A 14763-nucleotide genomic window follows, 5' to 3' on the forward strand; every position below is an offset into this window, starting at 1 on the left:
AGAAAAAAACAAAACAGATCATATATGGCTGCTAAAGTCATGAATGCAACATAAATGATAAATCAAGGGAACAAAATGCAGATTCAAATCTGCTTTAAAGAGAAAGTACCCACTTTATGCAGTAGGGGGTGCTATTGTCTCTTCTCCAGATTCCTTCAGTCACAAGACTGACCTAAATAATCTGATTCATAATGACTAGGAGTCTGTCCCACTTTTTATTCCAGTTCATAGGAGGTAAGGACATTGGGAATGTACTGTAGGATGGCGGTATGTGTTCACCAGAGGTTACCATCGGTTGTGTGAGGTCATGTTTTGCACTAAAGTGGCCTTTGAGGTGTGGGGGTTTCTTGTTCACCCGTCATGTCAGCAGAAGAGAAAAGGACAGGACAGGAGAGGGATATTTTAGAGATTGTATCAGCACTGGCAGAGTAAAGGTTAACAATAAATACTAACACTAAATGCTAACCCTTCATCAGGGTTAGCATTTAGTGATGTAATTCTTTGCTTTTACACCATTTTAAGTCCAGCTGGAGGTTTCACTGAGTGCTCCAAACTAGCCTGTTTTTCACAGCGACAATCATTTTAATTAAACGTTTCCCATCAAAACGACACTACTGCTGCAGAGCTTTCTATTTAAAAAGCAAAAGTGATCTGTGACCGGTGATAAAAAAAAAGCTTAGTTATATCACGCTGACCTAAGACAGAGTTTTCATAGCTGGATGACCTCACGATGTGAAATTGAAGACCTTTGTTTGAAACCTCTTGCAATGATTAATCCCAGCAAAATCAGAGATCCTAGGGAAGATTGGGTAACAGCTATGGGTTATGTAAAGTTTCAGGTGGAGAAAAAGAAAGTTAAACATTGGTTAAGAAAACAGCCAATGGGATGTTCATAACTTGTGACATATTTCCTCAGCAATATTCTGCTTTAAAACAAGAGCAGCGCCGCATCTTTTATTGCTGCCTTCATCTGATCTGAGCAGCTAACTGCACAGGAAGCACAAACAGTAAGTTACCTCAAGAAAGTTTAAGTCTTAATTTTTTGCAAATGCATTTGTCTAAAGGAAAACTCTTGTATTAATGAAGTAGTTGCAGTACAAATGTTTTTTCTTTGTTGTTTTTTTGCTCGTTGTGTATTTGTTGCCTGCTGGGTCTGACTAAATAATGTTTTTGGGGGAATAATGAGGTGTGCTTTTAACCACAAAACATAAATGTTCAGAAATGTGTCTTAATCTTTGATTTTTCTCTGTGGATCCTTTTTATCAAATAGTTTTAGTTACATGCATACAGAACTGTCCTCAAATATGAACACCTTTGGTGAGAAATGAATGTTAAAAACCTTTAAAAAAATCAATTTTTAGTTCAAGCTAGAGCATAATCCAACACTGAACATTTCAGAAAACATAACAATCTTACATTTACATTTTAGGTTATGGGGATTTTTTTCTATGCGCTTGAGTTTTTTTTTTTTTTTTCAAAGATTGTCAATTGGATTCAAGTCTGTTGTTTCATTGAGCTATTCCTACACCTCTACTTTCTTTCTCTGAAACCAGTTAGTTTTCCTTTGCTGGATGCTTCAGACTATTCCCTCTAAACATGGTATTTGCAACAACATTCACAAAATTTAACTGCAGCCCCATCTGATGCAATTATATTCTCTCAGTATTTTTAACTTAAACCACAGTTTCCTCTTCTTTTTGCACTTTAGTGTTGCCCAGTGAATACTGAGGCCACTGTAGTTATGCAGATCCTACTCTTGATCCTTTCTTCTGACTTTAGTCAGAGTTCTTACCTGGTTGGGGCCTTCACTTTCATTTTATGCCCACACTAGCTGTAACAATTGCTTTTATTTTATTTTTTTCTACAGCAGTGAGATATTTTTTGTTACGATTTCTTTACACTTGCAAGTCATTCTAGTTTGTGCAATACTTTAGTAATTCAGAAACATTTCAGTACTGCATCAGTTGGCATCAAATCATCTGCTGTTTATTTAAATGATAGGTTGAGCTTATTTCTCCAACTTTTATACCTGTTTGCACATACCCCTTTGTTTTCAGGCTATATCTACTATTAATGTGTTATTTTTCATATGGAGTATTTGGTTTTATTTTATTGTTTGGATTACTTCGATTGTTAAAATTCTTGTTAATTTCAGGTCAGTGGGAATACTAGAAATATATGCATATTGATTGATCGACTTTATTTGATCTCACAGTGGAGAAATGTACTAATATATATATATAAATATATATATATATATATATATATTCTGTTTCTAGTTGATCTTCATGAATCAGAGAAAAGTTGAAGTAGACTACCTGTTCCTGCTGCTTTGTGAAGGTGTGTTATGATGTGACACACTGACCCACTTTTCAAACAGGAAAGAAAAAAGGCAAATCCTATTCAAATGAGGTAGATTTAGATTGATCTTTATAAGGTTAGAAAAACAATAACCAAACACGAACACTCTACCTAACGGGAAAGACCAAAGGAAGCTTTAATCCAGGGGGAAGGTGGGTGGATCCTCGCATCCTCAAGGTGTGTCAAATATGGCGGCTGTTTGCGTCACAGCCGTAAATTACATAACTGCTGAACAGAAATCTGTAAAGTTGACGCATAGGGAAACTACAACAACATTAGTAATATGAGCAGCACTAAATGATGCAACATTTATTTAGAAATTATAAGCGATTGACAAACAATAGCCTATATATATATAATAAACCGGCAATGTGTCAGTCCAGCTGTGGCGCTGCAGGAGCTCAGCTGCCAGGCGCTTCTTCCTCTGTCTGTCCGTCTGTCTGTCTGCCCGCATCACGCCGTGCGCAGAGCATAAAAACTGAACACCATCCTCTTGTTCTGCCCGCTCTGTGCTTCCTCTCTGCAGAAACATGACCGAAAGCGACGTTCATCACCGCGCTGAAAAGCAGCAGAACGGAGGCGCCATGGCGGAAACATCGACCGTGGACGATGTTTTTGACGACACCTATAGAGAAAAGGAGGGGAAGAAGCCAGCGAGGATCCTGGTGTGGAGAAATATCATCATGATGAGTTTACTGCACATTGGAGCGCTTTATGGACTGCTTCTCATCCCTTCCGCATCGTGGTTAACTCTGGGATGGAGTAAGTGTTTAGTTTAAACAGAATGTGCTGATGTGCATCATGCTGCTGCTGCTGCTGCTGCTGGGGGGGATCAAGCCTGTGGGAATAATGGAGAATGAGTCACTCTGGCCTCATTTCACTGGAAGGGCCTCTATAAAGGTTTTCAACCTACCCTCAGATATTTATATAATATTACTGAAATGGATTTTATCTTTAGATAATCGTTAGATTTAAAACCCAATTTGTTCTCAATTGTATATAATCACCTGTGCATCTCTAAATATCACAGTAGCTCAGCTGTTTTTCAGGGGAAATTAGTTTTTTTTTTTTTTAAATAAGCATAAAATATAGGGGTGGGCAGTGGGCACACCTAAAACACAAGCCAGTATTGAATCTGAGGACTTTTTCCTTAGATTCATATTTAAACAGGGGAAAAATGAGAAAGGAGGCATAGAAATTCATATTTTATGAAGGATATTAAAATGTTTGAAATTATATAGCTTAAATAAGGGTTGAAACTTAATAAAGCTCCTGTCTTAGGACCAGTGGTTTGATTACTGGACACGGATATCTGTTGTTTTTGGATTTGTGCAGAAAAGAATTAGATTGCAGGTTTTCAATGGGCACCAAAAATGCCCATTTTATGTTACTTGGGCCCCTCAGAAGTAGACTGTCTATTACGCTTAACCAGAGTGCATTTATGCACTTGTTAGTAGTAAGTTTCACGCAGTTTTCCTCTGGAGCAACAATTATGTTTCCTTTATTTGTATCCCATGTCCATGAGACATTAAACCGTAAATGTTACAGTGTTAAAGTAACACTTTGAGAGTACATTTAGTCCCACACTAATTCAGAGTGGACCAAATGTATTCTCAAAGTGTTACTTTAACTGCAACATTTACTGTGTAATGCATCTTCAGAACAATCTATATTGAAACCTCCATGACTGGCTGGTGACATTTGCAGAGTCTTAATTAGATTTATGTTTGGACTTTGACTGGACCGTTCTAGCACGGATGTCTCTTGATTTTAAACCCTTCCATTTTAGATCAGGCCATGTGTCTAAGGCACAGATTTGAAAATCCAGTCCTTGGGGGGGCCGAATGTCCTGCATCTTGTAGATGAAATTCTGCTTTAAATGTCTAATGGAGTTTTTTTCTAAAAGACCCACCCTCTCCAAAAAAAAAAAAAACATGCACAAGCCCGTATTTCCTTGTGCACGCTCTGTTTAAAAATTGCTGTTTGCATCCTCATACAAGCTAACTTTCCAAAAGAAGGTTTGCAATTTTTCCACCATGTCAGACTCACCTCCGGTGATTGAAAATAGGACGAGCATGTAGAACGACCTTGCCTAAACATATCTCCAAAATGATTGACACTTAGGAGAACCGCATATTTAGACGATCCACCCGTAAAAAGAACATCCTCCACTATACCTTTAATAGACCTAAAACAAATAATTAGGTCGATTTCAGGGCTCTGGACTGAGGAGGTAGTCAAGTCAAGTTTGTTGGACCTTGAAGACATGTAAAAGTAGGACTAGTTTGACATCCATGATTTAGGGTCACTGTCCTGCTGGAAGCTGAACCTCCTGAGTATTTATCTGCAGGTTTTAACACTTTTTTTTTAACAGGATTGTACTTTATTTAACTCCAGCCATTATCCTACAAACTCTTTAAAGCTTCCTTTATAAATGGTAAAAGAGAGCCTCTGCACAGCAAGATGCTGCAACTACTGACAGAGGGGATTGCATGTTTTCTTTGTAGCACACAGCCCTAAAGCAGCAGCAGTAAATATCTGCTAAGCCATACCTCTATGACTGACTGACCAAGTTTTTTTATCCAACTGGCCCCAAAAAACATTCCCAAAAATGCTTTAGTCTCTGCCAGATTAAGGATGAATCTGTATGTAGGTGTCTTAGGGGTGAAACCCTTAAATTTGGACCTTAAATTGGCTTTGAGTTTTTCTACCTTATTTAGCAATGTGTTCCATTACTTTTGCTTTGACCGTAATGACATTTGAAAACTGCAATGGTGGCTCTTCACCCTAACTTATATGAAAGTTGATCAAGTTAGGTTGGACAATAGAAGGGGTCTAAACTGCCCAACCCCAAATGCATTCTTTCAAATTTCCTGTAACAGCTGAGCCCCCCCCCGCCCCCCCCCCCGCTTTTCACAAAATGTCCCCAAAATAGAAATATTTAAATGACTGTTGTCTAAACAGTTTGCTGAGAGGCAGGAAGTTGTGACCTATATATATGTGGACCGTTGTGGCGTGACTCATGTCCCTAAACAATCTCTACCTTGTTTCTACTTTGGCTCTGCAGACGTTTTGCTCTGTTTCCGAGGCGTAGCTGCATATTATTTCACAGTGGAAGACAAAGCACAATCACTCCCCCTAAAGACATCCCATTGTGAGGCTCACAGCACCACAACAGAATGCTTGTTGCCAGTCAGGCCCTGGGTCTCAGATTCTGGCTGGTTCTGTCTAGGCCTGACAGAGAAATGCATTCAGCAGTTTTAGAACAGCTAAAGTGTGAGGGCTGACCTGCACACTCCCAACATTTCTCCAAACGGGCACAAGAGTCAGAGGGTTATGGAAAAGAACATGATGTCCCAGTGACCCTGATCTCATGGGTTTAAATGCATGTTAATGTAGCGCTGACAGGTCCCTGTAAGGCATGTCTCATTTTCTTCCAGCTGCAGCTTGCTACATGATCAGTGCCCTCGGTGTGACTGCTGGTGCGCACAGATTATGGAGCCACAGGTCCTATAAGGCTTCTTTCCCCCTGAGAGTCTTCCTGGCTCTTTGCAACTCTATGGCATTTCAGGTAAAACACCCAAACATGTAAACACAGAGCCTAGCTGCAGTGTTTTGCACTCTAAAACGTTTCTCCTTTTGTCAAACTGCAGCCAACAGCTTTAATGTAGTTTATTGGATTTTTATTATGAGAGAACAATACAAGATAATAATGAATTGGAAGGACAGCTGAGCTTGGTTGGTCACATTTTAAATCCATAGACTGATTTAGAAGTTAATCTTTTTCAAAATAGAATGAGCTAAATCAGGGGGGATTGAAAGGCATCTACAATGACAATGTTCAGGTGTTGCTCAGACGTTTGGTTGCATGTATGTCTGAACTTTGACTTGGTTATTCTGATGTGCTTTTGCTCTACAACATTCTATTAAAACTCTTTCTGTATTTATTTTTTATCCTGTGCTTAAGGTTGAACCTCCACCTTTTGCAGCTTCTAACCAGTTTTCTTTCATGATTTCTCTGTAACCAGCCCCATTAAACTCCCCATCCACTCTTACCAGTTTTTCTGGCCCTCTCAGCTTCTTTACACACAGCCTTTTCTATCTGATCCAGAAACGTTTGATATTTACTGAACAAATCTCTTCCGTCCACATGTTTGGGGTTTCTCCTAAATGATTTGCCACAAACCTTTCGCAGAACTTCTTGCAGCTCTTGTTCAATACTAACTTTGCCACTCCCCTCCGTAGGGGCCACATTTATGGAGCGCACTTCTAATAGCCATCCTATCAATACCTTCTCCCACCTGAACTATTCATTTCTGCATCTCCTCCAGATTTAGAATGCATCCCTTTTTATCTTCTTTGATTAAAGCTCTTCTTCCCTAGCCTGTTTGTTTTGTTGGATGGCCATGCCTTTGTAAGTTACCTGTTTTAAATGATGTTCTGAACAGTTGGTATATTCAGCTTTAAACCTCTACCCTTCAATCTGATCTATTCGCTCTTTCTTAAGCCCCATTTACACTACCGTTTTAAAATTGTGCCTAAAACGGTCCGGGCACGGTAAGTGAGATAACTGGGGAGTGTAAATGGAACGCATCTGAACTGGACCATGCCAGACATAAACTGAACCGCGAAAAGTTGGTAGTAGTTCAACAGTAGGTTTGGCATGGTTCATCTGTGGCTTGGTTCTCTGATAATAAAGAGTGCATGAGCAGCCTGCATCATCTCCTATTTACAGTCAGCTGACTCATTCTGCGGGTTTTTTCGCCGTGTGAGGCTTCATAATTCACAGATCTCTTCACTTGTTCACAACACAAACTTCTTCTCAGCCTATTAACAATAAATGGCATCAAAAGAGCGTGGTGCGACTTGGGATGATGCAGAGACCAAGGCTGTCATTGAAATTTGGGAGGAAGAAGCTATCCAGGCACATAAGTTCCTGAATGTTATAGACGCCGCCATTTTTGTTTGTGTAATTCCTGCCTTGAGAGCTTTAGTATCGTTGACCGTCGATCAGAGGCAAAGAACTGTGCTAGCGTGATGTGTAAATGGTCGTAAGAGCTTGGCAAGGCCCACTGATCCAAGCTTGGTCCGAACACTGCAAGCATCAGTTTCAGAAGGGGGCATTAGTCTTCATAATGCTGTTTGTTCAGTGACTAAAGATGTTTCACACCTTCATGACATGGTTGTATTGTAGTGAGATTAAATTACATACATATGTTCTGTTAACTAGTTAGGTTACTTATGAATTCAATTGGGTGCTTTGGATTTTATTTAGGTTTACCAAAGTAAAGGGCCTAAAGACAAACATGGGGGTCAATTTGGAGAAAATGTGAATGTGAGATGGTCTATCCCATATAGTCCCAATAAAATACATTAAGAATGTTATTCAATGTGAAAATGATTATAGGGAATGAATAGCTTTATGGGGCATGGCATAGTTTGGCTCAACAAAATAAAAAAAGATGAAAATGTGCTGAAGTAGCTGTAAGAATAAGCTGAAAGTATTTGGTTTAACTGACTTCTTATGTGCAGATTAGAGGAGGATGGAAAAACCTAAAGCTGAATTAATGCATATTTGTTGCAACTTCGATATTTCAGTAAATGAATTAGAAACATTTTTGTATTTATTCTCTTTCCACAATCTCTTTCCTGGATGTGAAGAATGACATTTACGAGTGGGCCAGAGACCATCGCGTCCACCACAAGTACTCTGAGACAGACGCAGACCCTCACAACGCCAAACGGGGCTTCTTCTTCTCCCACATTGGTTGGCTGCTGGTCCGCAAACATCCCGACGTCATTGAAAAGGGCCGGAAGTTGGACCTGGGAGATCTGAGGGCGGATCCAGTGGTGATGTTTCAGAGGCGGTGAGAGGAATTTTAAGTTTTGTTTATGTAGTCCCTGCCAGCAGAATGGTCTTTTTTTAAGCAATAAAAGTTGCTGCCAAAGATGCACTGTGTACATTAATGCAGTGCAGTCTGAGCTGTGAATGTGACTGCGTGATACCTTGTGACTTCTGACATAATCTTTTTGCTTCCCTTTAGGTACTACAAGCTTTCTGTAGTGTTGCTCTGCTTCGTCGTTCCCACAGTCGTACCCTGGTACTTCTGGGGGGAGTCCTTGGCTGTGGGTTATTTTGTTCCTGGACTTCTGAGGTTCACCGTGGTGCTCAATGCAACCTGGCTGGTCAACAGCGCTGCGCATATGTGGGGCAACAGGCCATATGACAAGACCATTAACCCTAGGGAAAATCCATTTGTGGCCCTTAGTGCCATAGGTGAGCATTTACTCTTTATCTTCAGTGATGATCTTGTGCCTTAAGGTTTGTCTTTCAAAGTCACTCAGGTTGGGACCAGCTATGGAGGTTAAATATGCAGCAGTCTTGCTGGATGATTTGGACATTAAAAAGCCCCAAACTCCTTGTCAATATAAGGTTTTTATGTCTCAGTACATGATAAAAAAAGGCTGGTTTATATTGGCTTCTCAAATGATCTAAATTTGAACTGAAGAGATTAAGCCAAAATGAAAACCTGTGTTTAGTTTTGAGTCTATTGACATTTTTTGCAAACAAATTGTGCCTGAGTGCTGCTAACGATGAGTTTGATCAAGCATTGTCGGCTGTATCAAGGCAATGGTCTGTGTAGTAAGGTGGTCAACACAGTGCCAGATAGGAAGGATGCCATCCATACGAAGGGATATAATACCGTCACTGCAAAATATTAAATTCTAAATGATTCATTTTTTCTTACAATAAGTGCAGTTTTTCTTGAATTGAAGAGACTAGTAAGAAACTTTGCCAATGGAACAAGCTACTTTCATTTAAAATAAGAAAAAAACAGTTGCCTTGTCTTATTTCAAGTGCATATTATCCAATTGTCTTATTTTTAAAGTAAAAATTCTAATTTCATTGGCAGATCATCGTATTTATCTGCTCAAATTAATGGTAAATACACTTAATGTAAGACATTTTTGCTCATTTCTAGATCGTTTTTGCAGAGTTGTAGGGTAATTTCCAAACATATAACATAAGCAGAAATAGATGGTGCCTTATCTCAGAGAAACTACATAAAGCTGCACATTAGTAAATTCCTCATCAGGCCTGTTAAATATTAAAGTTAATTGTGATGCAGTCAGGAAAAGTATTGAAAGTTTGTCAGAATTAAGTTCTAGCACATTGAGTTCGTAAAGGTCTCTGAATCAATTGCGACAGTTCTGGGACAGTAGAGGCTTTTGACTACGCTGGGCTGCACCATGTTTGCAATAGAAAGCCAAAAGCACGTTGGAACCGGTGCATCAACAAATGTTTCAGGGCATGGGGGTGGAGGGTGTCATGATTTCAGCTTTTTTGACTCAAAATTGATCTGAAAAGCCCATTATAGGGGAATGATCACAAAAGCCTCAGTAAAAATATGTGACCCTGTCGTGAAATGCATCAACATTCATGTATAGTGGGCCAAAATGGTCCCACAGCAATATTACACTTATGGCCAACATTGCTTGTTGCTAAAATTTGTTCTGCAGCTAAGTAAAGGGGTGGAGCTGGAGTTTCACCTCTGCGCTTTCATTATGTCCACGTCGCTGTTTAAAGGATAAAGCCTGTTTATATCCGGCTGTGTATTTCTGTATATTCAAGATCGAGTTTAGATCATTTTATAACCTGTTAAAACCAGGTTATTTTCATTGTGTCGTACAAAAGCTGTACTGGATTGCCACCTTTCATCCCATTAATAATGGGAAAATTCATTTTTATTTCAGTATCTCACTTCATTCACACAAAAAATAATTTTTTCAAGATTCAATTGTTAATCCTAATGAATTTCACAACCAATGATAAAGAACAACTTTTGAGATTGGAATATTGCGTCAGACTATTGTGGTATTTTCAATGAGATGGTCTAAAATGGGGAAAACGTATTGTCAGTTTTAATTTAAAAGGGACACACATTAATTAAATGAATAGAACGAATTTAAATTTACTCAGTCCATAAATCTTAGAATTTTGGTCATTTTGTATTAAGATTTTTCAAAAGACTGAAGATTGTTTCAGAAAACTACATGAGCTGTTCCTGCTGGGTTGGTTTTTCAGAGAAAAAAAACTTCACTGCTGAAGACTTTGTCATCTCCAGTGTTTTTTCTTTTTAATTGTTCTAAACAGTGGCGATATATAACCTCCTTTACCACATTGACTTTGTCAGATCTGGTTGATCTGCAGCTGCGTGACCGTCCGCTTTGGATCTCTAAATGTATTTATGCTTCTGACAGAGAAGCAAAGTCATCAAAGCTGAGTAACCCTGTGACTTCATATCTATCCCTCATCATGCTGGAGCAATCCTAGTTGGGGTGGTCACAGATTATCTCTAAGATAGTCTAAATGTGACATAATTGGTGGAATTGGATTTGGGAGGCTTGTGAACTACATCATAAGACAGTCCTCCCTTTTAGTTTAGCATAGGTCACTAAATCGCATAAATTTATCCGTCACATGGTGTGTACATATGTTAGCAGTTCAATAACAGCCCTTTGTCATATTATTTTAAACCTTTTTTTATTCAAACAAATCCAATTTAGACCATTTTTTTTCCTAGTTGATCCAAATTTTAGACAACAAGGAATGACCCTAATAACACTATCATGAGAGATGTAAATCAAAGTGACTGAAAATACAGAAAATCAGATGACCTCCATGACCTCCTGGTGTCGGAATCTGCAATATCAAAAGCTTATGATTCTATAAAAAGACGCTTTGCATCAAAGATTCTCCAAGAAATATAATTTATTTTGGATTAAAATGAAAACTATGACATTTTTAAATGTTTAGCTATCCCCATTCATCTCCCTCTTTGGTCTGATTTCTAATTTTAGTGCTTTTGGGACACTCCTAGCAAAGGAATGTTATTCTGTTGATATGAAAGACTTCTTTCATTTAGGAGATTATTTGGTGTTTTTTTTTTTTTCTTGTATTTGGATAAGGGAATATGGAATATGTCTCTGCTATTGCTATGCTATTTCATCTGTTCAGAGTTTTGTTAGATTTAGTTTTAACTTTGAAACCTTGAAAAAAGAAAATGTATTAAACAACTCTATTATGTTATGTACAATTTTTTTTGTTTGTTTTCCTAGGGGAAGGCTTCCACAACTACCATCACACATTTCCCTTTGATTATGCTACAAGCGAGTTTGGCTGCAAGATCAACATCACCACTGCCTTTATCAACCTCATGTGCTTTTTGGGGCTGGCCAGAGATCGCAAGAGCGTTTCCAGGGACATGATTGCCGCTCGCATTCAGCGAACGGGTGACAGCAGCTACAAAAGTGGCTGAGTAAGACGGGAGCGGCCGTGCTACAAACTCTCTCAGCGATCCAACATGCCGAACCGAGACAGAGTAGCAAGGAGTGCAGCAGCGTTTCACCGGTGCGGTGGCGATTACCACGCTTCTATGTGAGACTCATATTGGCTTCAAAGAGTTGTTTCCATTAAAAGTTGTGAATCTCTTTTGAGTTTTGAAGTGTCTTCAACAAGTGTTTGCTACTAGTAGAGATCTGACTACATGTGCAAAACAGCTTTTTTTTCATCATTATATTGAAGTGTCTTTAAGAGAATGGATGTATTATTTTTGAGCAGATGAAAACGGCATCAACAAGAATATGAAAACGTAAAAAGTGTGTAAAGCTATGTGTAGAGGCAGTAATTACTGAATATTTTTCTGCACATTATATATATATATATCATTTGCTTGTTATTAATCGACTTTTGGCACTTTGGAAACTTTAAACCTTTATGGTGTCTCTGCAAGAAAAACTGAAGTCACTTTGCTTTAGGTCCGTGGTGCTCTGATGCACCTGATAAGATGTGGACTTTAACCTATTATGAGTAGGTTATTTTTGCTAAGGTTTGAATTTATTTGTGGTAATTAAGAAAAATTAGGCCTTCAAAGAAGAAAAATTAATGCAGTCAAGCCTTCATTGGACTTCTGTTATTTGTGGTCCTGGAAGAGGGCAGCTCTAAAGTGTCAACAATAGGGATGCTTGGCCTCTCATAGTGTCTGGTTTTCTCTTAATTTAGGATCAAGTTGTCTGACATTTATGCTTTTTTTTGGTCTGCTTTGTAGAAAACAAGAAGACCATATAAGTCTCCATCCTTTACCCTGCCCTTTAAAGAGCAGCATTTTCTCTTGAATAAAAGAAAAGTCCTTTGAGTTATTAATGTTCTCCATTTCAATAAAAAAAGACCCACAAGACATGAAGTAAGCTCATTATTTGTTGTTTTTCCCAATGTGTCGCAGTACTGAAATGCTTGGCCCAAATGCCTTATGATGGTTGTGTATCTCCTTAAAGCTCATAGTGCAACATATACAAATAAAGCAGGGCTAATAACATGCTTGGTTTCTTTTTGCTTTTAAGCAGCAATTATAAACCCTGTCAGCTCTGTTTGTTTAAAATGAAATAAAAAAATTTAAAAAATCACCATTTCACCAAACAAGAATTTGCATAAAAATAAAAACTTTCTATGACATTTTTGAAAGTACCATTGTAATATTTGTCAACTTTTCTCTATAACAAAGCAACACTTGTATTGTGTTGGGAAATGGCACTTTGATTTCAAATGAATGTTTTGTATCTACTGTATGTAAGATGAATAAACCAACCTTTTATGCAACAAAGAGGAGCTTGTTTTTCATGAGCCTATGCATTTTTATTAGGCATCCTCCATAACATTTTATATAATACTATAGTGCTAGAAGTATATGCCTACTCCCCTAAATTATTGGAATCAGGTGTTCTAATGCCTTCCATGGCCACAAGTGTATAAAATCAAGCATCTAGGCATGCATTCTTTACAAACATTTGTGAAAGAACAGCTCTCAGCTCAGTGAGTTCCAGTATGGAACTGAGATGTCATGCCACATGTGCAACAAAACCACTTGTGAAATTTCCTATTTCCTAAATGTTTCTCTGTCAGCTGCATTATCAGAAAATTGAGTGTTTAGGAAAAGTAGCAATTCTGCCACAAAGGCCACATAGTTCTTGTAGTGGGAAGAGGTCACTAACTTTCTGCAGAGGCTAAAAAATTACAAACTTCATGTGGCCTTCAGATTAGCTAAACAAAAGTGGGCAGATAGGTTCATGGAATGGGCCTCCATGGTCGAGTGGCTACATCCAACCCATACATCACCATGTGCAATCAAAAGTGTTAAAGCACGCCACCACTGGATTCCAGAGCAGTGGAGATGCCTTCTCTATCTGGAAATCTGATGGACGAGTCTGAGTTTGGTGGTTGCCAGGAGAACAGTATTTGTCTGACTACATTTGTAAAGTTTGGTGGAGGAGGCATTATGATGTGGGATTGTTATTCAGGAGCTGGTCTTGGCCCCTTAGTTCCAGGGAAAGGAACTCTCTACTAAGGGTCCCATGAAGTTTCGAGGTGTGTAGCGACTGAGTCTGCAAAAAGTTTATGACCCTTTTTTTTCGCTCCATCAGTTTACGTAGCCTCCCGCTTTGTGCCTGAGTTACTGTTGTTCCAAAATCTTCCAATTTTTCTTATGACACAGCTGACAGTTGACTGGAATATTTATGAGTGAGGACATTTGATGACTGGATTTGTTGTACAGGTGGCATCCAATCACATCTTAACACTGGAACTCGCTGAGCCCCTAGGACGACCCATTCTCTCACAAATTTTTGTAGAAACATCTTTATTATAGACCTGAGGTCACAGAAGTAAGTAGAACACCTTATTGAAATCATTTGGAATATAGTGTATTTCACAATATCCATAAACATCTGAAAGCGTCTGTCTAAATCTTTAGTATAGGCTTACTATATTTCTGGATTTTAGAACAAGTGGTGCTCATTTAATATCAAGGCAAAGGAATACGTAATAATAAGTTTTCAGAGTAACTTTATATGTATGCTTTAATTTAGATTGAAAATTATCTGCAGATCAGTAGAAGGTTGTATCACATTTCTAAGAGACTGAGCTAAATGGGAATTAAAACAAAACAGTATGAGGCCTAAAATTAGTGCTAGGGAAGCTCGACGATTAAATAAAGCTGCTTCTACACTTTGAGGGAGCATACTTCCCTGTTGTAATTATACATTGTTCAGAAATTTTTTTTTTTTTTTTTAAGATACAGAGGGATTCACTGTTTCATTAACCATTTAATTATGCAGCTCTCTCATACAATAGATATAGACAGATATAGACAGATTTATTTGTCATTTTGTTTACACAGTGGTAAAAAAAAAAAGATTTTGTTTGGAAGAGCTCTCTGGACAATTAACCTTTTTTAAAAGTGCATTGTTTAAAAATAGTAAAAAAATAAAAATAAAAATATATATATATATATGTAAACAGTAGTATAAACATGTGACTGTAAATTTACAGTTCTGTTTATTTGTTTA

General features: G+C 38.2%; 1 protein-coding gene across 2 annotated transcripts; it reads left to right on the forward strand.

The window, feature by feature from the left end:
* Positions 1 to 918: 918 nt before the first annotated feature.
* On the forward strand, positions 919 to 13022 carry scdb (stearoyl-CoA desaturase b). 2 transcript variants are annotated; one of them, XM_038292927.1, is made up of 6 exons: positions 919 to 1007; positions 2888 to 3123; positions 5802 to 5932; positions 8023 to 8228; positions 8406 to 8638; positions 11482 to 13022. In XM_038292927.1, the coding sequence occupies exons 2-6, from the start codon at positions 2892 to 2894 to the stop codon at positions 11679 to 11681; spliced, it is 1002 nt and encodes a 333-aa protein (XP_038148855.1). In that variant the 5' UTR covers positions 919 to 1007; positions 2888 to 2891; the 3' UTR covers positions 11682 to 13022. The 2 variants fall into 2 exon arrangements, with proteins under 2 accessions (XP_038148855.1, XP_038148854.1); XM_038292926.1 differs by lacking the exon at positions 919 to 1007 and having other exon boundaries at positions 2756 to 3123.
* The last annotated feature ends 1741 nt before the right edge of the window (positions 13023 to 14763 follow it).

The sequence above is a fragment of the Cyprinodon tularosa genome, unplaced genomic scaffold (genome assembly GCF_016077235.1).
Source record: "Cyprinodon tularosa strain WSP-4 unplaced genomic scaffold, ASM1607723v1 ctg32, whole genome shotgun sequence".
NCBI classification, from domain to species: domain Eukaryota; kingdom Metazoa; phylum Chordata; class Actinopteri; order Cyprinodontiformes; family Cyprinodontidae; genus Cyprinodon; species Cyprinodon tularosa.

Excerpts from the sequence above, each read along its gene's own strand:
- scdb (XM_038292927.1), top strand. The coding sequence starts at position 2,892 with ATGACCGAAAGCGACGTTCATCACCGCGCTGAAAAGCAGCAGAACGGA. Across the intron at positions 3,124-5,801 it reads GTGGTTAACTCTGGGATGGA|CTGCAGCTTGCTACATGATC; the intron begins GTAAGTGTTTAG and ends ATTTTCTTCCAG. Across the intron at positions 8,229-8,405 it reads GTGGTGATGTTTCAGAGGCG|GTACTACAAGCTTTCTGTAG; the intron begins GTGAGAGGAATT and ends GCTTCCCTTTAG.